The sequence below is a fragment of the Schistosoma mansoni genome (genome assembly GCF_000237925.1).
Source record: "Schistosoma mansoni, WGS project CABG00000000 data, chromosome W unplaced supercontig 0115, strain Puerto Rico, whole genome shotgun sequence".
Classification (NCBI taxonomy): domain Eukaryota; kingdom Metazoa; phylum Platyhelminthes; class Trematoda; order Strigeidida; family Schistosomatidae; genus Schistosoma; species Schistosoma mansoni.
Window position 1 is genome coordinate 635,327 of NW_017386021.1, and position 27,751 is coordinate 663,077.

The window sequence follows — 27,751 nt, forward strand, 5'->3', positions numbered from 1 at the left end:
TGTAATTTAAGTAAGATCATGAATTAATAGGATCATTCAAATCAAACTTTACACTAAATAGTTGAAATGTGAATAATACATATAAATGTCAAGTGAATCCAGTGATTATCTATCAGCAACTCTTTATTTTATCCCAGACAACTAGTTCAATTCATTTATGGTCTGACATACAAGTTAGTTTTAGTATTGAATTGAAGACATTAGAAGATATGCAGTGACTTGAACATGAATAAATAGTATTTTTCTGATGGTAAAAATTTAGTCTTACAGCCTATAAATATAAATAATTACTTTATACAAGTTCTACCATACTTAGTTTAAAGCCATCAGTTTCTTTTATATAAAATGAAGCTATTTGAACAAGGTTCACCTCAATAATAGTATTTGTATTTTGTTGGTTTTCTAAATCCATCGTGATGGTATCTTACCATATTATAAATAACCCGTGAAAATGTAATTTATTTTAAATAAATCATAGCGTGGTACTGTTTACTTGGAAGATCATATGATTAAACAAAATTCAACAAAACACAGATGTAAAATAAATACAACAAAACAATGATAGCACTTCAATTTGTATGAACTAAAATGACCGATAATCACTGGCATAGTGTTGTCTAGATCTTATCGGTAACTGAATTCTGTTGATCAATTTGTTGTCTAGGGATTTTAATGCATTATATATTTTGAAGGAGAATTTTAGTCAACAGCGAAGAGTATACAGTAGGATATTTGTTTAATATCCAGTTACTGAATAATATACAATCTCAATGACGGTTAATCAATTTCCGAATAATCTATGGATAAGATTATGCTGTAAACATTGAGAGGCAATTGTTTGGATTAGTGACAGCTAAATATAATTCTTGATCAGTGCTATAAGTAGGAAACAAGGGTGTATGGAAAGTTTCTTTCGCGCTGCCACCAATAACTCAGGTATTAACGTATACAATTTATTCGAAGCACAGTTGAATCTATTTGTTTTGATCGGGTTTTGAATATATATGTATCGTACCGATTTCTCCACTCTAAATGACGCAGTAATCCGAGTAGTTCCGCGTTAAGTACCTCAAATACTATTGGTTAGTGACGAAGTGAGAGTAAAATATGATTGTTCATTGAGCGGAGACAAATAGACAGCCTACTGACCGTATATATGAGATTTCCTTTCCTCTCATCGATTTTTACTCCGGACTCACTGAGAGTGAGTGACTGCTTGTAATTGTATTGAATAAAGTATTATCTAGTCTATGCCCTGGTTCCTTATCATGGGTCATATATCCTGGATGATATAACGTGACTAGTCTTATAATCGTATTACCGTAGTATACCTGAGAGAGAAGTATACTATTAACCAACCGTAACATCAGACATATATTTACAAGATTGTTATGTAAATGAAAATTACGCAAATAATTTTTCTATTGCGCGACAAGTAGTAAACACTTAATATTTTTTCTACTAGAGTTGAGTAGTTTAGTAATTTGGCATATATTTATGGATTTCGCTTTGTAAAGGTGAACAGAAATAATAACCTACTTGAACTGATTGTGGTGATAATCTCGACCTAGTGATTGTTGGGAAGTCGGATAATTAAACCAGAAACGGCCGTCTAGTGCTTCAAGGTTTTCAATTGATTCATGATTTCAACCATGAAAATACTGAAATATCCACAAAACCCCTTCTGATCTGTAATCATATGCTCACTAGTGACTGACTGTAAGGGATGTTTCCTTGAGTTTTAGTGGGAAGCAGTGACCAGTGGAGTTCTACCAAGTCTGTTGTAGAGATATCAACTCACTGAAGGCAATTGGTGAACGGTCGCTCGAACATCGTGAGTTGGTTGAAGTTAAACATTAACACCGCTGGATGCCGGCTCAGTGGTCTATCGGTTAAGTGCTCTGGCACGAGACTGGTAGGTTCCGGGTTCGAATCTCGCGAGTGCGGGATCGTGGATGCGCACTGCTGAGGAGTCCCATAATAGGACGAAACGGTCGTCCAGTGCTTCCAGGTTTTCGATGGTGGTCTAGCTTCAATTGACTCATGATTTCAACCATGAAAATACTGAAATATCCACAAAACCCCTTCTGATTTATAAACCAGAATAGTTACAAGACATAATAGTGGCTTATTAGAAGTTGTGGAAAATAACTGAAAGTGATTAGAAAGGAAAAAAGATGAGAGATTATAGAGTATAAAACGAGAAGTTAAGACTATGATAGAATGAGGGGTTGGACGTACCTTTTTCGTACACAAAAGTTACGCTTAGATTAGTGGATATTTCAGGCATCTGCTGTACAGCTTTTAAATTGTATTCCTTCTTAACCAAACCAAAAGTGAGAAATTCTGGCTTAAACGGCTACTAATCAAATGCAGAATGGAGAAAGCAATACGAAATCCAGCCAAATAGAACGTTTTTCTGAGGGATCTTGAAAGTTTATTATTTTTATAGAATTTCTGCTTGCATATGTCCTTTAAACTAAATGTTCAAATAGAGGATCTTCAATATTGCTATAGACAATTTTTACGTTGTTTTGGCTTCACATTTTTCTCATTAAATCTAATCTAGATGGTTTTCAATTGTTGGTCAGTACCTGCCGTAGTTTGTCAAGTTTGATATTGATAGTGTCATTGCTACTTGTTCATCTAACCCTCATGAGCACAAAATGGAGCAAGTTTCGTATTTGTGTAAAGAACAGGCTTCCGCTTTAGGTCAAATTAGTATGGATGTATCAGTTTAATCGTTCGAGTGGAGCAGGTCATATAGGCCACACAAAAAAACTTTCAAAGCACATCTCTGAACATTATTCTGACCGGCTGTCTAAAGGACTATAAAGCTCTATCCTAGAACACTTATTTAATGCTGGTCATTCAGATTTACCAAAATCAATCATACAGTCAGAAGTAATACAAATTAAAAGCTTCTGTACAACACAGGCCTGAAATATTCACTAATCCAAGCGTAACCTTTGTGTACTAAAAGGTACATCCTACCCCTCATTTTGTTAGACTACTAATTTTAAAAAATTAATTAACTATACAGTTTGTGTAATACAAAATCAAGTCACGTTTGTTCCAGGCACTAAAGCTGATTACGACTGGCCTGACTAATATTACTTTAATTAGAGCATTAAAAATATATAAACTTGTTAATTAATCATATAAGTTTATTTATGATTCAATTGTTATTGCAATGAAATTCCTAACAAAGATAAATATAATAATAAGAGATCAGTTTATATGTCAAATCATGTATATGTATATTATTCACATAAAGATTGCCGACTAGAATAAGCAATTAATAAATGATGAGAATGTTCATGATTGAAATGCGCATTGACTACTGGAACGAAATAAAACGCCCAACGATATAATGTATTTCATTTAGGTGTGAAACATAAGAAGAAAACATAATGTTTTACTTTTTCATTATAATAGCTAAAGTATATATCGTTTTGACAAGAAATAAGGACAATAAAGAACAAATGAATATGATTCAGTATGAAGCAAAATAGTGTTGGGTTCGAACTGAGACAATAAATAACAAACATATGATTTGGATTTTTTTTTTAAAAAAGAAAAAGAACAAAGTTGACTAAGTTAAAACGAGTAAGAGAAAAAAATATTTGTTCAGGGTAAGTATTGATCGAAAAAGAAATGCACAATCATTTGACCTAATAGTAATTAATGTATATCATATTTTCAAATTGGAGGGAGATAAAGTAAATGACGCATTTTCGATAACACTGATAATGAACCGGTCATGAAAGCTTTATCAGATTTTATTGCGTTTAATACATCTAAACGACCTTCTACCACATCGGTTAAATCGTCAATATGTATGAAAAGTGTAACATTTGCTGGTTGTTTATCAACTGGTAGACAACCTGAACCAACAGTCCCTGTTTGAAACAACAGATTATTTCAAGAAAAAGAGAAAGGAAATTAACAAAACGAGAATATAACAAAGAAATATTTATTACGAAATAACTTAAGATGATATTTGTAAGATTATCCGCAATCTGTTCAGTGAATATGCGAATTCAGATCATAAAAAGACTTTTTTTTTTTACAAAATTTCGGCCGACAATAATTCTACTTATTTGTATTGGTTGTCTAAATCTTCACATTATGCAATTTACGAGTGCAATTGACCAGTCTTTTATTGGCATATTCACATATTGTGTGGATTGCCTCGATATTGCCATTAATTCACAAGCATTACAATTTTATTATCTTTCAATTATTGCCTGCTTGTAGCAATTTTACTACCTGCGTTTTCATCGTACAAAACATGTCAGACATCTTATATTTAAGCTGTTTCATTGCTTGATTTTTGTATCCGCGTTATTATACTGGGTTTTGAGAACAACGTGAAGTCGCAAAGGGCTATAACGTAGTCTAGTATAGGTCTAAGGCGATGGGAGATTGACTACATTTACACACAGCCTCATAGTAAAGTAGCGAATGTCACTGAGTAGACCACAGGAACCATTTGCTGTATTTTTTTACCAGTGTAAAATAAAACATTTTTCCAAATTATTCGTCAATATGGATGGTGGTTATTAGTGTAATCCAGGTAGCAAAGGATGCACATATGCTGAAAAGAGAATGACTAATTGAAGTTCTAAACATCAGTAGAAAGATCCAAACAATCAATACAAATGAATTATTCATTATTAAGTTGGGTGGATAAGTGACTATTAATTAATGAAAAAAGACTATCCTTGAAGGCAGCAACCTTCATTTATCACCTTAAAAGTGTAAAGAATTCCATAGAGAAAGTCTCCGACTGGAAGAAATTTAATAACTTAGCTTACCAGGAATTGAATTGGTAGCTTAACGGTTAGGGAGTTCAACTTTCACGGATTTGAGTTCAGCTCCGATTACATCGGTTTGGATAGAGCGGTTGTATCGCTAACCAGCCACCGCTCAAAATCCCAAGAACACACGAATCAGTAGTTGACAAATGAATTACATCAATACCGATAAGTTGAAAGTAATTTCATTTTAGAAAATAAATATGTATCAACGTTTAGTTAAAAAGATGATTTAAGCTGTTATTTTCTGATTCAAAAGAGAAAAGCACTTTTTTGACTGGTTAGTTTAAATACATCATTAGGTTTATATTCCTTTTTAATACACCTCATTCGATTATAGCAAAGTGGAAAGAAAATTGGGAGGGAACATGGTACAAACGAATAACTTGAACAGAAAAGATACTCTAGTGGAAACACTAAAGTTCACACAGAATTTAAGTAAGACTTTTCTAGTATTTTCCCGATTCTCTAAATAGCTCTGATTCGTTGAAAATAGATGAGTTAGCATATCCCGTTTTGAGTCTTACCAGAGCACGAAAAGCTAGGGTTCTATCCTGTTAACGTACAACTGGTACTGTATAGTTCCACTACTTGCTTTAAGTTTAAACACAAAATTCTTACTAACTACACTTTTACCCAAGTCACACATTTTATGTTTAGGTAAACAATATCAACTCAAGATACATAATTGCAAATCATGACCGAAATCACTTGCATAAAAAAAGGAATAAACAGAAACATACCAGTACTAGCATCCAAATAAAGTAGAATAAAATTTTGATTTTCCACTGAATTCAATGATGGTAAATGATCTTTGACAAATCTATTCTCCATTGATATAACTAATTGCAATGATGAACATTCAAGAGCTTGACAAGCAATATCACTATTAAGCAGACCTTGAGCACGTGTTATTGCTTTCGACAAAGCAGGGTAATTATGTGAAATACGTAATTGTGACAGAGCATTTAACGACTTAAAACTATACTGTTTTTGTACTTTATTTATTAGTGGTGTAGTTTCAACCGAACTAGATTCATTAGTTATTGTGGTAGTTGTTATTTTTGGGTCTGGTATTATGTTGGTGGTATCACATGACAATGAGGTTGATTTAGTTTGTTCGGAACCACTAGACAAATTGATTATTTGTTGTTCTACTGTGGATTGACTAGTAGGTGGTTTTATTAGCGGTTTATCTCCTCGACTATTCAGCAATACACATGATAATTGATGCAAATGTTTAGTAACCAGTTCAATATTTGACTTGGAATTATGAGATGGTGGCGGACGGAGTAGAACTAAACCATCACTGAAAACAATGAATAATAGTAGAAACCAAAGTATAAAACAGAAGACCGTTACTTTAAATAAGTAATAAGAATTGTTTACTAAAAAATAATTTAGTGATCTGTAATATTGTTTGAGAAAAAAACCAATCAAAAGAACATTAGAATACAAACAAGTAAATAGGACTGATGAGTGGTTGGTAGATACTGCTGAGTCTCGTGGTTTACATCATGAACCAATCATAGTTTTAAAAAAGACCATTGAAAACTAAGAAGCACATGGATCCTCACAAGTAGGCACTGATGATATTGCCAAGAATTGAATTCCGGACTTAGGTGTCACAGTCAGTACTTACTCCTTAGATTACTGACTTAAGATTTAACGATTTTTATATCTCCAATTTTAATCAATTCGAAGAGTCAAGCAACTAACTTCCAATGCCATTGGTGGATAACTGCCTAGCATCCAACAGAATTAAACTCCGCTGGTTTGATTTATAACTAGAACTACAGGAAAGACCTTCCAAAAGGACCACTAGTAATATATCACGATCATGCGTAATATATTGTACAATCACTTAAAAGAGGTGATTTGCTGAGTTTTTATTATTAGTATCGTTGAAGTTGTGTGAAGCAAAGAAAAATTTAACTTTTTTTCGGGGGGGGGGGTAGAAATCCAGTTCAAATATTTCGACAATTAATTTACAACTGTTGTGTCTATTTGACATGGTTCGTTCAGAACATTTTAAAATATTTTCTAAAAAATCCAAAGTTAAGAAAATACCTAACATAATAATGTATGGCTATCTGGATGAAAATAAGTACATTTGTGAAACATTTTTCAAACTTTTACAATAAACATGATGTGCCCTCAAGTCAACACATTTAGCTGAATCTGAAAAGTCAAACCTGTTTTCAGGAGACAAATGTGATAAATTAGACTAGTCAGAAATCATCCAGATGATACGTGCACACGATTGACCAAGAAACGAATGAAACATACACAATGGTAGTTGAAGTCTCTCTCTTTATATATATATATAATACATAAAAGACTATTATGAATATTCCGTCTCATGGTTCTAATAAGAATAATGTAGAGCAAATGGTAAAATTAGACACATGTGCACACAAAAAACTCACATAGTAACTTCTTTCACATGAATACCATATGGGCCACAACGAGAATTTAATGTGCCCTAGTAACAGTGATCATAAATAAATAAATTGGATAATCAACAATTACTAGTCATTAAATATGTTTAATAGGAATTTAGAAATTTAATATATCAACATTTTAATTATCTTTTAAGTTATTGTAACTGTACTGTAAAAAGAAACATAATGAACTAAAATTCGTGGACAGGGGTTTATCAATTGAAGTGTTTAATACATTTCGAGTCCAGCTCCATGTAATTTGGTTTTGATAGACAGGTATTATGATTAGTTTACGCATAAACAGCATAACTTAAGACTGAATACATGAAACATGTACGTGATAAATGAATGGAATTAGTTATTTATTGATTTAAAAAGATGATACGAAAAATAAGGAAGTAACATAATGATTAGTGTAAGGGGATTGTGGATATTATTGGATCATATCGGTTGCATTGAGAAAAAACCATAATTGAACCATAGCAAATCTTCTACAACTAATTTCAATTATGGTTAACTTTCGTTAAGCCCTTTTTATTAACTTACCTAACAGACAATTTTGTTCGAACAGTAACAACTCGTTTATTTCCTTGTACTATTATGATCACTATCTTGTGTGTATAAACGTGTAGCTTGATCACATGATAGCCTACGCACATATCTCTTACTGGCTTAAATGTTGATAGCATAGACATCACTCAATGAATCATTTTTTTCCATATATATACTGTAATCCTATTGTTAGACTTTGCCTTGCCTTGGTGTGTCCTTATGCGACTTGACTATAAATTCGTCTGTGTATTCGCTTTCACACACATATTCACCTTTCTGCTTGAAGTTCGATTGATGTGCTTGTAGCTTTGTTATCTGAGCTATCTTCTAATGTACTGTAGTCGCCGCATATTATTGCCTTCTGGTTTCAAGCACCGTTAAGATTTATATATTAACGGTTATCAAGATGATTGATTAACGAAGCTAAGTCACTACAGGATAACTATTGATAACTACGAAGCAATGAACAGTCGTTTCATCCTAGTATGGGACTTTTCAATGGTATCTTTCCACGAACCAATCAGGAATTTTACCCAAGACCTTACAGTGAAAACTAGTCATAAGATCACTATGTCAAGTGGCTTATTTCCTTAACTTCAATTAATTGATGATAATGAGTAACTATCTTTCAAATCCATTAGTGATATTTATCTCACAGCTGATATGCTTCCTCTCTATTGGTAATGGTTTCTTACTAGGACTCCGGGAATCATACCTATTTCAACAATGTTTCCAATCAACATGAAACAAATAAATTCTTCTCAACTCAAACTTCAATATACAAATAATATTTATTGAACAAGAAATATTTATCGTAGATTAATTCTTTTCTTTTTATTTTAAGCAACGTATTTATTTAAAAACATAAACATTGGTAAAAGGAGACACCAAATATATATGCGCCACACTTTATCATTCGGTTCGTGTAAATGCTAGAATACTGCCCGGGCGCCTAAATTGAAGCAGGGTTTTAAGCTATGAGTATTAAATTATTTTCAAAACGAACAATAGTTTAATGTGAATAAATTACATTTAATAAAATAAAAGTTCTTAAAATCTTACTTTTGTTTCATTAGCCAAGTCGATTTTTGCATTACCTTGTTCTAAGTAGTACCATTCTAGATGAGTTAATGCTGATAATAAACATAATTGAGTTTGTGTAGTAACAATATCTAGAGGGCTTTTATTAGTTATACTAAATGCATAATCTGATTCTAATAAATAAAATACTATAGAACATGTCACTTCCACAACAGCTTCATCTTTTGTACCACCCTGAAAGATAAACAAAGTTTTTCTTAAAGAAATAAAGAATAACAAAGGTTAAGTTCAAAGATGGAAACAATAGTTTTGATGAGCCTAGTTTCTCATGTTCAATGAAGTATATATATATATATATTAATTTCGATTTTTTAGTAGTGTAAACCGTAAAAAAACTGGAGCTATTGATTTAACGCTACGAGATTCTGACAGATCTCATGCGAGAGTTTGAAGAAATTCAAAAGAGCTGTTTGAATTAATCTGATTGAACTACTGAACAACTCTATCAAGCTGATCCTTTATGAATAAGGTTAAAATTTTATTTTTTTTTTGAAACTCATAGGGGATATTGTGATATCAGGACGAAGAATAAGTGAATAGTAACTGCTAGGATCTATTTATGAATTGCTATTATAGATATATTCTTATTGTAAAACTATAAAGCAACTATATTACATGTATATTCATATTCATTTTATTATAAGCTTTCAAGTATGTCAATGATTATAGCTAGACTTTCTATAACTTTACCAAACAACTATCAAAAATTAGATTCTTTTTAACTCTAAAAATAAGTTCTCTCAAACAATGGTAAAATATCACTACACATAAAAAATACAATAGTTTCAGTAAGGTTTACGAAGATCATTATTGTTTTCATTCTAAAACAAATCTTGGAAATAATCCTTCTTTGTAACTGTTACATCCTAGCGAAGATTAAATTATGAGTAACTTCTGGTGTAGTGAACAGAACACTAGTTGGGGACAATCGAATATATTTAAGCAAAAATTACAGACTATCTCAGTAAATTCTAATAACCATACAATGAACAGTTGATTTGCAAATTAACAAGCAATTGTCTCAATCTTCACTGTTTCTTCTCTAATTCCATTGTTAATGCATTTTCCTACCGATTGCGCTTCATTTCAGTTCTTTCCTCATCGATCTTCTGCCAAAAATACATTCTATGTCTGACCAACACCATATACTACTTATATGGATATAAGTAGACCACATCACACTGGGAACTGTTCATGGACTAATATTCTACACATATTCTCATTGTATAACTATTGAGTAACTAGATTATATATATTTATATTCCTCTAATTATAAACTTTTATTTAACCTATTGATTACTATTATACGACTTAGTATTCTTAAGTTATTCGCAGTCTGTTAGTAACAGTATCTCACAATCACAGCCACTTTTGGCCTGATCCTGTATAATTGTTATTTTCTATTCTATGGTATGTGGTCCGGTTTGTCTGTATGCAAACCAAATATGTTTGAAATATAGGATTCATATAACGGAGGTTGATATTGGTGTTCTGGACTAAACCGGCTGGGTTAGGGGAGAAGATACTGCTATCTCGGAGGTCCAATAAGAACTCAGAATGATTCTAGACTGTTCGTACTAACTTATCAGTCATTAGTCTGGTCAATAAGTCAGTGTTGTAATTGGCGATAAGCCACGTGATATATTCGCAGGGCATAAGTGCTATGTTAAAGAGATTGCGTGATCACCTAAATCTGCGAACAGAACGAAGACTCAGCGACACAATGACCAAATAAGTTGACTATTCCGATGCATCCCAGCCGCGCTAACGAGAGAGAGAAGCCCAGGTTCAGAAGAGGGAAAGTGTATTCCAAGCAGCCAGAAGCACGAACAACAACGAGCACAACTTAGGCGTATATATATATAACATAAAAATATCCTTCGGAAATGTTACAAATTAACATATTAAAAGCGACAACGAACCAATGATATTTAAGGTTCTGCCAAGTGGGAAATACGACATAAAGGTAGAAATGGGGCGCTTTTGGCATGGAAAAAAGAAATTCAAATTCCCAAAATAAAATTACAAAGTTAAGACATTTATGAGGTTAGTCCTTTGGCAGAAGCGTGTCTACAAATTAGGATTTGTCGATTGTGATGTCTTCTATATTGGAGAGTCATCACGTGAAATCTCGACTTGAGCCAAAGAACACATCAGGTACACAAAGAAACCACTAATAATTCCATAGAACTGGATAGATTTCAAATTAAATCGGCAATAGCAGTTCACACCATTTTCAATAACCAGCAAATCGATATCAAAAACATCAAAATCTTACAAAAAGGCTTTTCCAACAACAAAGAAAGGAGAGTAGCTGAAGCTTTCCATATGATGCTTAATCCTACTGCTCTCAATAGAAAAGAAGGCTTCACTATCCATCCAACTTGGACTATCTATCCAAGCTACCATGTACGATATTATTCATATTTCACACTATTAGCGTACATACAAATTAAACTCTATCCTTTCTCACCATAAAGGTCACATTTTTTCATCCCTGACCCTCCAGATATACACATACAAATTTACATACATGTCGCTTATAAATCACCTTGACCGAAATTACACGACATTGACTTGTTCAGACCTCTTTTTGATTGATCGCACCTAATATTCTTGCTTTGTTCCATTGTACTGTTCAAATTTGGATTAATTTTGATTTGGTTATTTATTCTCTGAAGAATTGGGTTATACTGAGTCACGAAACGCCAGAAAATCTAATTTTTCTACTCATTGGGATATTACAAATATATTATGTTTATTTACCCAATGCTCAATTTATTTGAAATTATCAAGTCAAACCTTAGTAATGATACCTACAGTTCACATAAATGTTTAGTTTGGTATGTATTATACCCATTCATTAGCAAATTTATCCCTTTGGAATTTGTTTGTTTTTTCCAAATCGTTACCAGATGGTAAACATGTTAATAGATTCATATGTTAATTATTGTCACTCTCAATTTTTTAAGGAATGAAGATTTGCTATCTGGAAACTACCACGCTATAACCCAGCGATTTAAAGAAAACAGTCTTACAGCCAGACTTGAAATCCATAATTTTCTATCAGTCTTTGCAAGGTAGTCAGTGTGCACTATCGAGGAGTCTCAAACGAATACAAAATGACTAACCGGTACTTACTGGTTTTTAGTAGTTTCTCAACAGTCATTAATTAGTGATTAAAACATCAAACAAATCATCACAATCCATTCAAATGAATATTATTATTCTTGTCAATTATTGTGTCGTTTAAAAGTGTAACAATCCAAGTCATTTCACTATTGTCGTTGGTCAATATACTAAACTATTTAGTTTTCCAGTAATACCTATTGAAATACTAATCCTCTGTGTCATTTGAAGGTTTGAATAAATATGCTGTGATATTTTATCAACTCATTTCTTTATATCTACATATTGACTGGTTGTTGGGCTTTTCAAAATAATGATTCACATTACACTGAAAAATCTGACTCAATAGAATATTAGAGTATAGTTAATAGGTGACGACTGTTGAATTTTATAGTCTACATCCTGAATTCATTTTAGTTAGATAGCTATTGGAAAGTGGGTTCCTGAGTTTGACACCGCGTGAAGTTGTGGATAGGCACTAGTACGAAACAAATACTCAGTGCTTCCTGATTTTCAATGATTATCCAACTAAGGTTAATTCATGTTGTAAATTATTGAAGTATAAATGAAACAGTAAAATTGTATACATAAATACCATTGATTAAAATGTAGACTTTATTCATTATATCTATTTAACCAAACTATATAAAATGGAAAATGCTTGAGTCATTTGTACAATCAACAAATAAACATTAAAAATTGTATGAATCAGAACAACATTTGCTCATTTATTTATGAATGTGCTTGTTTAACAATGAAGTATAACTAAACTACTTAAGTTTAATAAACAAGCCTGAAATCTGAAAAGTAGTTTGTTTTTATTGGAGTTTGTAGAGCTAACAACAGTGATAATATAAAATTCCTTTCAGATTTAATTAATAAAAATGGTAAATGTGTACTTAGATTAAATTGTATGAAAAAGTAAGCATAACTGATAAACTATGAAAAAACTTTGAAAATTTCTTACTCAAGTTTGAATAAGCTAAAGTTTGGGAATAAACTCCACGTTGTCAAGTCATCTAAGAGCACCGTGGTCATTAATTACGGTTACGTTTTCGTTTAGCTAATCACTCCATCGTGGATATTTTTGAATAATCTCTATTATATAATTAATTGGAGACATGACATTTGGTGTGTTGTAACTTTTCTTTCATTATGATTAAGTTCACTACACTTAACACACATCCGTAGTATGATGGATTGGGATTTTCGTCGTAGAAAACTTCATATTTTCCCTGTAAGCCAGCGAAAACGATGGAGAACGAAATACACCCTCCAGTATGGATGACGACAGTGTAAATGATAATTCCCGCTTCAATTTGGTTGGTTGCCAGATGGGGGGGTCAGAATTGCAAACGAGAGTGGACTTTATCTCCACGTATTACATCTCATAATCTTGGTTGGATGATTATCGACTTTTTTTTACCAATCTTAGAATGTTTTTAGAACCTCGTATAATATCAAAGTCAACTATAAACCTATAAATATCCTTGTTTTTGTACCTCAATTACTGAGCGATTCGCAAGCGGTTAGAAAGTCAGTATCACAGAGCTCAAGTAAAATAAAAACGATAAATATTTCTCAAAAAACAGCTATAAAACGAATAGTCACTCACAGATACAGGTTTAATTTTCACCAGTTGATCATCGAGAGTAATTAAGTGGTAACGATCACATATAGGCAACAGAAATACCCAACCTAGAGGAAAAAGAATTATAAGTAATGATAACGACAACATAATTTGTCAGATTAAATTTATGAATTTATGTAACATGTGCCAGTACATGAGAATAAAGCAATATGACTAGATGCACTGTATAGACTGAAAGAAGCTAGCAGGAGAAAACACTATAGCAAACGTAGTGCATATATCCTTCATATAAAGCAGGAGGAAAGGAACATACGTTATCACTTGTAAAAATACAAGTAATCAACTATTGATACAAAATCTGAATGGAAAAATGTTAATTTTCGGAAATCAGTCAATGCTAAAATTGTTAGAAGCATGAAATTCGGCTCAACTTCCAACCAAATCGACGGAAACCCAATTTATTAATCCGTAAGGAAGAAGTCAGCCAATCAATCAGTCAAAAGTTGGTCGAACGCAACAGTAAACAAGAATGAAAAAGCATATTGGGATTAAAATAAATCTATGATAAAGTCAGTCATATAACAGGTTATGAAAAGAAAATCATTTTATACTTGTGGAGTAATTCGGAAGAGGCCACTATTCATTTGAAGTAGGTGCTGACAAAACTGTCTAGAACGACAATGGTGTAGCGAACGAGAGATCAGATCAGTACGTAGTACCACAATGGAGGTTTTGCAATAAAATCAAAAAATTCACGGGATGCAGTAACATCAAGAGAATCGAGTTAAACTGTTGGTCTATATGATTTTGCGTCTATTTGTTGCATCATTATAAATACTAGTACTCTGACAAAAGCAGAGATGAGAAAAGATAAATGGTCAAGTGGTTTAATGCCGAGTCACATAAACTACTTGGTTATAACGTAGTAAGAAAGGTAAGTAAAAAGAATAAATGATTTGAACAATAGAGTGAGAAATCATATCAAGTCGTCATATTTTAAAACGGTTTAATAAAAGGAAAATCAATTGAGGGAATAAAATGATTAAGTGATGTAAAGAACACATACACACAAAATGTTTGACAGTAAAAAACTGAAATCTTTGACAGAGGCAAAACAACAAAGATAAGAACAATCCTGATAGATTGGCGTTTAGGTCAGTTAGTGATCAATATGGGGTGATAAACATAATTTACCAGCCTGTTGGAAAAACCATAAACAACAGTAAGTACAAGAATTAGGTCGATGAAGAAGACAATCTAAATAAACACGTAGACAATAACAGGACGTGCCATCAAAGACAACCAAAATCAGGGTCGACTAATCAGGCTGCTAGTCAAATATGAGGAAATTTGAATAGCCCACTTCTGTTTGAAGCTCGTCTCAATATGCACTAGAAAGATAGTGAAATAGGGATTAAGTAATTGGGTTAAATTGAACACAAGCGTTTTTCAATATGAAAGCTTCACAAATTATTTAAATCTATCAACAACCGTTTTATAACTTTTTGAGCATTCTTAACAACTTAGAAATCAAAGGATTCAGTAAATGCATTAAAGTATGTGGTTTATGCAGTATCATTTTACTGATTTTTTAGAAGATTGAAAATATGTCTTTGGGTAGAACGAATCAAGATAGATACAGGTATAGTGCAACAAATTCATGAGATGCAAAACACTATGACTGATGAGTAATTCACGGTTACCACAGCAGTAACGTTGTCCAACGACTAAAACGACGTGAAAAATATCATGCAACTGCAACAAATGAAAATACTTGTATCTTATATGGAATGGGTAGAACTTGTAGAAATTTCGAAGTGAAGCAAATAATCAACAGGATTTTAATGTGTCCGTGTGTTTCAATAACGATTGGAGTGTTTTTGCCACAAATATTTTAGGCCTCTTTATATCTATGCACATCACTAAGCTGGCATTCCATCCCTACATTATTTGTTGAGAAACACATCATAATGTATGATAATGAAAATATTTATTAACCCTTACATGACCTGTAAAAACGACTCCGTTTTTCACCGTAAATTAACTCTCCTCTCAACAATTAAATATAGATTTAAAAAATGAATGTGACAAAAACAATTATGGATAGTAGGATTAACCAGTACCTATGTATTTAAATGTCTTGATTCCCAAATTCACTGTGCAGAATCTCAGAAGTAGAAACAATATTTCATGATAAGATGTGACTACTTAATCAGATTCAGTAGTTAAACGAATAATATTTGAAAACGTTTTGCTCATCAATATCTCATTGAAACTATGAACTGACGAGTGTCAGAACAGTATACAAAATCTTGAAGCACTAGACAGTCGTTTCGTCCTACTGTGGGACTTTTCGGCAGTACATATACACGGGAGTGCATTCGGAATTCGTACATAGGACCTTCGTTCTCGCACGAACACTTAACGAGCCCCATACTAGGACAAAACGGCCTCGCAGTATTTTTAGGTTTCCCATAGTGGTCTAACATTGACCGGTTCATGATTTCAATGAATTCCAACAATCTCTACAACCTCACACTAGAAAGTGTCGATATTTATTGAAATTATGAGTGATTTGTGGTAGTTTTCCGACTTAAAAGGAGCATTCACATTATCAATTTTCGACAAAATTTTCTGAGAAATATCTAAACATGATTAACTTATTTAAAAAAAGCATCATTATCAAGATTTCACATGATAATTTATTATAATGCTTGGAGTTTCCTTACCTTCCTTAGACGAATTTCTACACTAGATTCTCTCCCAGTGTCTATTCAATAGGACCTCAATACAACTCAGAACAAGAACACGTGATTAGCCTGACTAGAACGTGAATATATTTCCACACAAAAAACCGACAAAATCGATAATAATAAGGGTAAGAGAATATATAACTCACTTAACACCTGTCATACTACCTAGAAGTCTGACTAAGCAAACAACCAATCATTATCGTCCTCACCCACACATCGTTATTTACTTACTTACGCCTGTTACCTCTCATCGAGGAGCATAAGCCGCCCAACAGCACTCACCATCAAACCCTGTCCTGGGCAATCCTTTCCAGTTCTTTCCAGTTGTCATTCATCCTTTTCGTATCTGCTTCTATTTCCGGCGTAATGTGTTCTTTGGCCTTCCTTTTTTTCGAATCCCTTCAGGATTACAAGTAAAGGCTTGCCTCATGATGCAGTTTGATGATTTCCTCAATGTATGTCCTATCTACTTCCAACATCTTTTCCTAATTTCCTGTTCAGCTGGAAGCTGGTTTGTTCTCTCTCACAGAAGTTGTTGTCGATAGTATCTGGCTAACGAATATTGAGTTTCTTGAGTAGAAAACTGTTTACAAATATTTGTACCTTCCTGAGGATGGTTGTAATAGCTGTTCAAGTTTCAGCTCCATATAGTAGGACTGTCTTGACGTTCGTATTGAAGATTCTCACTTTGAAGTTAGTTGACAGTTGTTTTGAGTTCCATATGTTCTTCACTTGTAGAAATGCGGTCCTTGCTTTGTCAATCCTCGCCTTTGCGTCTGCAACAGATCCTCTCCGTTCATCAACGATACTTCCCAGGTACGTGAAAGATTCCACATCTTCTAGAACGTATTCAGTAGGTGTGATTGAATAGGTGTTCTCTGTATTGTATTTGATGATCTTGCTTTTACCTTTCTGTATGTTGAGGTCTATTGATGCAGAGGCTGCTGCTACATTAGTTGTCTTTATTTGCATTTCTTCGTATATATGGGATAGGAGGGTCAGGTCATCTGCAAAGTCCAAATCTTATAATTGATTCCGAGATGTACATCGTATTCCGTACTTTCTCACCACTTTGCACTGTAGTCCGTCGTATGAGTTTAGGATAATGTTGACAATCTTCTCAGGAAATACATAGTGTCGGAGAAGTTTCCATAATGTCCTCCGGTCCACACTGTCAAACGTCTTCTCATACTCAATGAAGTTGATGTATAGTGACAAGTTCCACTCAACTGATTGTTCGACAATGATCCGTAGTGTCGCAATTTGGTCTGTGCACGATCGATCCTTACGGAATCCAGCCTGATGATCCCTAAGTTCGGCGTCTACTGCGTCTTTCATCCGATTCAGCAGCACTCTGTTGAAAACTTTTCCTGGTACTGATAACAAACTGATGCCCCTGTAGTTCTCACATTTGCTCAGATCTCCTTTCTTTGGTATCTTGATGAGATATCCTTCTTTCCAGTATGTCAGTGGCACTTGTTCCTCTTCCCAAATCTTCTTGAATAAAACGTGGAGCATGTTCGCAGTTACTTCAATGTCTGACTTCAGTACTTCAGCCGGTATATTGTCAGGTCCTGCCGCTTTCCCGCTCTTGATTTGTCTGATGGCCATCTTGATTTCTTTGATCGTTGGTGGAGTGACATCTATACGAAGGTCTGTGTGTGCTGTATACATGTCTGGTGGATTTAATGGGGCTGGTCTATTCAACAGTTCCTCTAAGTATTCTGCCCATTGTTTCTTCTGTTCTTCAATCTCCGTGATTGTTTTTCCTTCTTTTTCCTTGACTGGTCTCTCCGGTTTTCTACATCTCCCTGCTAGTTTCTTTGTTGTAGCATATAGTTGTTTCATATTCCCTTCTCCTGCAGATTTTCTCACTGTCGTTGCTATTTCTCCCATGTATTTCTGCTTGCCGGTTTTAATGCTCTCCTTCACTTGCCTGTTTGCTTCTGCGTGCTCTGCTTGTCCCTTGACTTTCTCTGCTCGTGTTCGACCGTTGTTAATTCCTGTCCTCTTGTCCCTCCTTTCTTCAATCTTGTCCAGGGTTCCCATAGAGATCCATTTCTTATTATGATGCTTATTGCGAATCAGTTAATTTTTTAGACGATAATACCTCCTCAGCTGGGCGGCTGTCTGGCCCCCTAATAACTTTATAGTTGGAGACTTACATCGATAATTCTGTTCTATCAGTATCCACAACTCAGTCATATTGTATCCTTGCATTCTATTCATTCACTTTAACTATTGCAAACCTTTTAAATCCGTTACTATATCACTTGTTTGAGATTAAATCGCAAGTACAAGTGCAGATTAAATTTTAATGATCAAATTCACATTTGCCATAAATACATCAATATGCATAAAACGTGCCCCATATATAATCACATTTCCACCAAATGAGATAAGATTAGCATAATCAGATTTGTCTACTTGTGCTAATTATTTGACGTACATTTGATAAATGTATTAATGTAGAGCCACGGTGAAAAACTGACTGAAAAGAAATCTCCTCATTTTAATTGTCTTTTTAATTGAATGGATATGAATTTACAGTTCATTTTAATGAAAATCAGTAAATACTCATTATTATTTGACGTAGCAGTGATAGTTGAGTTTGGAAAATCTCAGTTACTACATCACTACCTTCAGACACAACTAAATAGACAACCACAACTCTCTAGTGATCAAACTATGACACGTGACAGATAATTAGGATTTATCTATTACACTATAATCGAGTGGTTGATAGAAATGAGACTGTTTACATACATATCAACCTGCTAACTAGGTTGATACATCTTCATAACAAATAGTAAACTGGACTGTACTTAAACGAAGTATGAATGGATTCGATTAGCCGACTATGCTATCTGATAAGAGTATGATGATTACAAATTGTTTAAAATACTTATATCATTAGTTTTATAAAAAAGATGTGACTCGTCAGCTGGATGTAGTGAATCCTAGTGTTGATATTCACAATGGGACTAGAATCGTGTACTTTTTACTTCAAATGACAATGTTTCATCTATTGGACTAGAGCCCAGATGGCCACTGACTTGTTTGGTGCGTATGGTATTCATAATAATATTATTGAGAGTTTGAGTTAGCTCGGTGTTGATACTCAGGAATAAATTTTGATTAGCTTATTCTGACATATGTGTATCGTTTCGATATAGTGAATTTGTCCTGGATTCCACTGCAAACCATAACACTTCCGAAAAATGGTGACGACGCAATCCAATCAGACTACACATACCAAGAGAGACTTAAAAAATTTAGTCTTGAATACTAACAACGGGATAATTCAAACCTTTACTAATAAGGTTTGAATCAACATTGAAAAAAACTATATTTAACATACCAGGTCCTTTAGATTTCAGTCGTTTCCCAAGTCGAAATACAATGATTCGTTCACTTTTCGTAAGATGCTAATAACAAAAAAAACGTCGTACTTTTTAGAGCAAATTAATTTCAGTTTATTTCATAATACGACTTTATACTGAATCATAAAATCTCAGTAAAATATAAACAAGTGTAAGGGTAGACTCTTCCTTATTCTATGCACTCTTTAGTTAAGAAATCAAAACCCAATCAACAAAAATGACATATGATTTGCAATATAGATGAAAGACTTTTATATGTTGGATTAATTCAAATCTATTCACAATCATCTCAACAGTACTCCTCTCGTCTGTACATTTATCTAAGGGGAATACTAATGTAACGACCTATTTGGAAAGGAAGGAAACTAGAAAGCCTGTAGTAAACCAGCTATTAAACTGCGAAACAAAAGTGATGATGATTGATAACTTGTTGATACCCTGGATATTAATAATAACCACGTATGATGATACAATAAAAGATGGGGACAGGTAAATAAGCAACGTACAATACAAACTATTTTATTTTATATACTACTCTAGAGAGTATGTCTGTCTGTACTAACTAGTCAATCACAGGTTAATTTGACCAAATATATCAAGTGTTTTAATACACGTTTATGTACTAAGCTCCAAATCACATATTTTGTGCAAAAATAGAAGTACTACTCAGTAAATCAAAGTAAACATGCCAGAATCTAAACATAAAAATCAATAGTTGAAAAATAAGGGCTAAAACTACTTATAGTACCAACTGTCACACCTACATTTTGATCCAATAGATCCAATTATGCTATATTTATTGTCATAATATTATATTTTAGTATAAAATAATATTCTTATAACTTGAACTTTTCAATATATATGTACGTGCGTATTTACACATACTTGGAATACGAACACGGTAAATGTTGCATAGATTATATGAAAACATTGAATATGACTAGTTCTACGAGAAAATTAAAAAACCAACCAAGGACATCAACAAAAACCTAAAAGTTCTTAGTATATTCGGTTCGTGTATAACGGTGGGATCAAGGACCTTCGATTCATCGCATTTGGTAACCATCAGTCAAATGCACCGGCATTCCAATGCTGAGTTTAATGTTGAAACTGAAACTCAGTGCCTTTCATCGCTTCAACTTCTAAATGTGTTGTCCACTAAGATAATGAGTCCAGATAACCACCAACCTTTTATTATTCAACGAGTATATCAACAATGGGAAATTACAATTCATTACTAATAACTTACAACTTCACTTTATATATTCACTTGTTTATATTTATATAATAAATTAGGCTATATTCACATCACAGACTTAAGTATAGGGAAACTAACATTCTTTCCCTACCTTGTTATTATGATCTAAATCAAATTCTTAATTTTATATAGAATATAGTAGGTCATTCGATTAATCTGTTAGTAAAGATTTGATTCATTTAAACATAGATATCACAAAAAATGGTGTAATTTGAATATCCACCCAAAATTACAGCATATTTACAAAATCTATTTTGGTCTTGGGATCAAAATGACCAAATACATACTTATTATACTAAAATTTATTAAAGTACGAGGACTGTTAAGCAAGTTTATAGTTTTAGAAGACCGATTAGTTTAAAAATGAAAGATGATACAAGAAAACAGCTAAACCGAAAATACTAAGAACGAAAGTTCTCATGTAAACTGAAAATAGTTTGCATTATAATACACCATATAAAAAGATCTGTAATTAACTCACCTTCACATAAAACCAACACAAGAATGGAAAGAATACAATTAATAATAAAGCTGATAGGACAAGGAATGAATAATGTAATCGATTGTTCACATTTTTGGAATATCCAGTATCCATAAAATCAAAAATGTCTAATTGACAATCTATAACTAGAATTTTTTAAAAAAATGATAAAATGAATACGAAGTGATGATCAGAAATATCTTACAAGTCATATTTAGTAATTTAAGCGAATTCTCTACATTGGTATATGCCAGTTATAACAAATTTCGTGGTTTACAACACAAACTGATCTTAGACAACCATAGAAAACCAGGGAGCAATGGACAGGTGTTTCTTACAAATATTGGATCCCTCAGAAGAGCCCATTCACGATTCGGACGAAGTTTGGACTCATAACATTTAGATCTCATGAAGGCCGATCAACCTTCAGCCATTATTCAATGGTTGACATATTTAACTTACTAGTGGCTGACCTTGAAAGACAACTGAAATTCTAGTGAAAACCCGTGACTGTCAGAGGTCAGCTTTCTTTGGAATTTAATAAATATTACTAACGGCAATGGATGATCGTTGCACATCACCACAATTGACTAGAGTTATAAATATGAACCACTGAATCCCAATCCAGTGATCTAAACTTCAAGCGTTCACTGCGATACATGAAGGTCCTTGGTCCAATTCCAGATGTGATCTTGAGTAATCACTGTTGGGGAGCTTCGTAATGGACGAGAACAACCGCCTAGTACCTCCTGGTCTTCACTGGTTGTCTAACTGGGGTCAACAAATTTAACGACACTATACAATAAGTTATGGCGAAAAATATAAGAATTGTCGAACAAATTATGCAGACAGGCAGTAGACGAATGAAGGATCTTATATATATCAACTATTCTATTTATGTCGGTAAACGTCAATTTATCGTCATAGTTTGTAAGTCATGAAAAGCTACGAGAACTAGTAATAGTTGATAGACACATCGAGAAAGAACTAAATGTATCTAGCTTCATATCCCACTATACAAATAGATTTATTTAATTTCAACCATGATTAAACAAACTATATGATTTCAGAACTTAAACACCTAAACACAAAAACCGATTTCTAAAAAAACTAAACCATGGTTCATCATTTCAATCATGAACTAGGCATGACGAAACAAACAAGTCTTGGCACCTTAAGTTGATGTTTGATTAAAGTATTGCACTGACCACAGTCAATAAACAAGTGCAAGCAGAGATTTAAAAAATAACATGCATTTCATATTGTTACGTCTGGCCGATTGAACGCTATATTCAGATCCTAACCTAGTTCCGTACCCCCGAGCTAGAACTATACACCGACTTGAAGACCAGAGAGAAGACTCGAGAAACACTTTACTACAAGGTTCAATCTTGTTACAGAAAATCATAGGTATTTATAGATGTTAGCCAATCCATTAACGACATATTATGATACCGACCAATAGTATCACGCCACGTTGGAACTCTAGAATGTTCCATCGTATTCTGATTGGCTGGGGCTCTTTATGAGCCTCTGGAGGCTCTGTTAGAGTTCTCCGGAAGCCGACTCAACACATATCATATAATTTGTTTATATATCCTGGTGCTGAGTCTCAATATTCAAAGTAGTTGGATTAATAGGTTTGATAATCACAGATCTGATTACTTTGTATAACTCTTTTTATCAAGAACGTCCAATCGAGATTATCACAAATTTAATCGTAAATTGCACTATGAGAAGATAATATTAATTATTCAAAATGAAAAAGTGATTCTGAATAGAAAGTGTTAATCAAATATAATTCAGGTTAGTAACCATGGATAGTTTTAAAAGGGCGATGTGTGCATTTTTGGTCAGTTAAATAGTCAGCTACAACATAGGACCAGACACATATATGCATCGGTCCAAGTTGCGACACTTACCTCATCAGCATAACAAGATGAACAACACATTAATAGTAGTTACTTTAATGGTAGTAATATATATTAAAAAAGTTTGTGTAGAGGAATATAATACAGGGAGAAAGAATTAGTTCGTAGAAAGAACGGTATAAAGCAATTTTAATCTCACGGTCTAAGGAAAAACAAAGTGTATATACATCTGCGCCATCGTGATAGATTCTGAGCCATGTCACCCAGAGTCTCTAACCACTGGTTACGATAGTCTATACGCTGCACTTTATTTAAACAACTTACTATTTGTAACAGGATCCGAGTAGGTGAAAATTGTTTTGTAGTTATTACTAGCATCTTGATCGACAGACTTGGTTTGGGAAAAATTAAAAGCTGTACTAAAATTGAATGTTTGTGTCTGACCGTCTAGACCATTGAGACGGATTAAATCTGACGGCTTTGTAAATTCGATTTGTTTAACATTACAGTCCGTTTCATAACTGAATTTGTACCTAGGTTGAACGAAAGAACCTGAAGAACTAATATCTTCAGATTTATGACGAATTAAAGGCCATTTGAAGTGGGTCTTTGAATGACGGTCACAAAACTTGTCGTCATTGTTGATCAAATGAGAATCGTATGACAACTTGGTATTTAACTCCCTCTAAAAAAGTTAGAAACAGTAAGACTTCTTAAGCTTCTTGAATAAAATAATATTCCAGAGTTTAATAGTTAGTTCACACACAATTGTTTAGATCACCAATACTGTTTCAACTACATTCATTCAAACGCCGAAACTGTCCAATGTAGCTCATACATCTAAGTTTTTATTTAAGAGATCATCAAGTTCGACAATGCAGTGTTGCAAGATGTGAGACTAACATATTCATCATATACAACACAAAACTTCTGTATTATTGTAATCTATATAAATGTAATTTAGTGTCCAAAAACTCATCTATTTACTAATGTGTACAGGGTATACCAGTAATTGTCTCCTTAATGAAATCCTTTGGCTATGTACTGAGTGAAGACCACCTACAAAGTATACGATGCAATGATAAATGGAAATGTGATATTTGAAACTAGGCCGATTGATAAATACACAACACTAACCTATAGATTTTTATAGGAAAGCTAGGCGAATCTTAACTTCCACGATGTTGGAAGCTAGAAGTATAATTCATTATAGTTCATTTAACAGAGGACGTCAAACTTCATCAAAATAAAAATTCCAAAGCCTTATAAAATTCATGTTCTTTTTATAACAATCGCAAACAATCCTACGGTGAAAAGCACCATTACCGCCATTCTGAAACCAAGGTGCTAATTCCATTAAGGATATTCTAACATCTGAATCCTACATCAAATAAAGTAACAAGTGTTACTGACCAAAGATACACCACAGCGAGTTATGTCGTTACAAAATCTTACAGTCTAACGAAAACTTGGCAAAAACACAGAAAGTTCAGTTGACTCTTGACAATTTACGTCACTTATGCAGCAAGCGAGATATATACCAGTCAACTAAAAAACAAGTATACTACTCAACAGTTAGCTCCATTTTTCCTTGTGACTTTGAAACATAACCTTTAAAAGTGCATATTTACAGGTTACTAGTATTCGGTCCCAAATCCCTTCGAATCATCGCTCATATATGTTGGTAATATTGTATCAACAATTCTGGGGTTAGATGCAGAGTACTAAATAGGGATGAGTAACCTCTTGATGAGGTAGTGAATCTATATCGACTGAGATGGTAAGGACATGTGTGACGTATATTCAACCACCTTCCACCACGATGTGTGATGTTGACTGGTTTAGGAGTACGTCAGATCAAGGTTAAGGGCGTTCAACACAAAACATGACATCAGTTCATAAAGATACGGAGTTAGACCGAGTCAAGTAGATACGTGCAGAATACTTGAGGTTTGGGTAATTGCCATAAGCGTTGATTAGAGTCTTTGAGTGAAATGACTTATAAGAGTTTTTAATCATTTAAGTGTTTGAGCTGCTACGGCTGTTTTTTTTATCATAACTGCTTTCAGAAGCCTATTTAAACACAATGCCACTAATGAACAGTTTCGAAGTCCATCAGTGTGCTTTGGATAGGTTGAAAATGACAACTTGGTAGGATTCTAAAGCGATATTTGTTGCCAGGGTACACTGTATACATGTAATCCCAACAATTTTTTTATTGAGCTTAACAGGATAACCCTTGGATTGGATAGAAAAGGTAGTGAGTTAGCTAGCATACGTCGTAACGACGTAAAATAACTGATTAATGCATTCAATATTTTACTTTTAGATATAAGCATTCAGAACATTGAATCCTCTGCATTGATAGTGAGATACATAGGGCTGGTTGGCAAGCGAAAGTGTGCTCTGCAGTAACTATGATTTCAAACATATTTACCAAAGAATAGCAAAACGCGACATCGAAAAATGCTCGGCCACTTAGTGTAAACAAAATCGGTGTCAGTAACATATTGAGAAAAACTACTGCAAATCAAAAAATTAAACAGACTGTGCGCTCTTTAAAAAGGACAGTGATATTTTTCCTCTGAGTATATTTTATAGTAATGATAGTCAAATTACGCATCAAGACTACTGTTTTTGCTTTGAGTGAAATTATTTCGGTTAAAATAATCTCCAAGAGTACCGCTCTTTTCTAGAGAAGTTTATCATCTGTACTTTTCGAGTAAAGATACAAAAGACTAAGGGCAATGGTATTTATTTTTCCTCATCGAGTATATTTTTTAATATTGTTTGCATCCACAGGTGTTAAGGTCTTTTGTAACTACTGAAGTCAGATTTTCTTTAATGTTGTTAGGTGCAGTTATATACAAACCTCTGTTTTTGTTTGTGTTCAGTGTCCATCACCTATCAAGCCCTTAAGGAGACACTTTATCTAGAGATCAGTTTTCGCTGTGAGACCACAAACAAACTTATGACGCAAGTAAAACATCGTTGTGGCAGACCTGCATGCTATTTCCTTGTTGATGATGGAATACAATGTAACAAATGCAATAAGTCGTGTCACAATGTGTGCACCAGACTCACACCAGCTGCATATAAAAGGTGCTGCAAGCCATTATCACGTTGGCTGTGCAAAGCATGTTTTTCTACAAAGTCTCTGCTGATTCTAGTGGCAATTGACTTACTGAATATAGCTAGAAAATTGCCCCCAGATAAACAGGAAGCAGTAGATGAGCGGAATTTCGCTTTCGAAGAAATAGAGAGCGTTATCATGGAATCGAATTGCGGGGAAGAGACGATTTCAGGAACTGAAATTCCACAGCGTGTTAAGACGGACCTCGTTGATAGGTCAATCATTTTTCCTAAGTTAAGAGAATCTTCTGAAAAGGAACCAAAGGCTAGATTTGAGCACAACCTCAGTCACATTAAGTCCTGAATAAGCAAGCTACTCCGAAAAATAGTTTCAGGAGTTAGCATCTGTAAGCTTTATAGAATAGGACAAAAGGTGGGTTCTGAAAGTACTCAGAAAAGCCGCCTCTTAAAGGTTACATTTGCTTCGGTTGAAGAAAAAGAACCTGATACTGAAAACTCGCCCAAACTGATTGAATCTGGAATATACGTCCCTGAAGATTTCAGCCTGGTCGACCATATTAGGAGACAAGCTGCAGAAGTTGAAATAAATGAGCGCCACTAAAACGGTGAAAGAAACCTCGTACTTCAGGGTTTTCAAATTGTAAAAGTTCGGGGCAAAACGATTTCCAAACAACCCTGGGTGGCAAGGGAAAGTTCTCCATAGAATTAAAGGCGTGCTACACAAATGCTCGCAGCCTACTAAATAATAAGGCGGAGCTAAAGACAATGGTGGATATAGAAATACCGGATAAGATTGGTGTTTCAGAAACATGGTTAACATCAGGAGTATTAGATAATGAAACTCAGTTGACTGTTTTTTTATCCAGTAGGGCTAATAGACTAAACCGTAGGGGAGGTGGGGTTATCCTGTACACGAAAAGTACCTTAATTATACGAGCTGTTGAGACAGTGAACTTGTGTGTTGCAGGCTGAAATGTAGACGGCAAGATATTGAATTAGTTGTAGTAAACTGCAGTCTGGAATGTGTAGTAGATGACTTCCTCCTAAGCAAACTTAAGTCGTGGTCTAATAGGGGTAAAAGTATTGTAGTAGGCGACTTTAATGCACCGTATATAGACTGAGCAAACTTAGAAGTGGGGTCATCGACAACGTCATTTGATTACAAGTTGTTAGAAACCACAATGGCACTAGCTTTATTACAGCACATTAGAGATCCCATCCTCGTCTCTCTTGGACTTAGTCTTCACACACGGTGATGACGTCGGCAAAATGGCT

At 33.9% G+C, this 27,751-nt stretch overlaps 1 protein-coding gene across 1 annotated transcript; it reads right to left on the reverse strand.

Annotated features, from left to right (window-relative positions):
- Positions 1-3,702: 3,702 nt before the first annotated feature.
- On the reverse strand, positions 3,703-21,626 carry Smp_196010 (SPFH domain / Band 7 family protein, putative; the record flags this gene model as incomplete). Its single annotated transcript, XM_018790995.1, has 7 exons — positions 3,703-3,902; positions 5,564-6,129; positions 7,250-7,305; positions 8,879-9,091; positions 13,662-13,744; positions 19,752-19,818; positions 21,513-21,626. The coding sequence occupies 7 exons, from the start codon at positions 21,624-21,626 to the stop codon at positions 3,703-3,705; spliced, it is 1,299 nt and encodes a 432-aa protein (XP_018645786.1).
- Between the last annotated feature and the right edge of the window lie 6,125 nt (positions 21,627-27,751).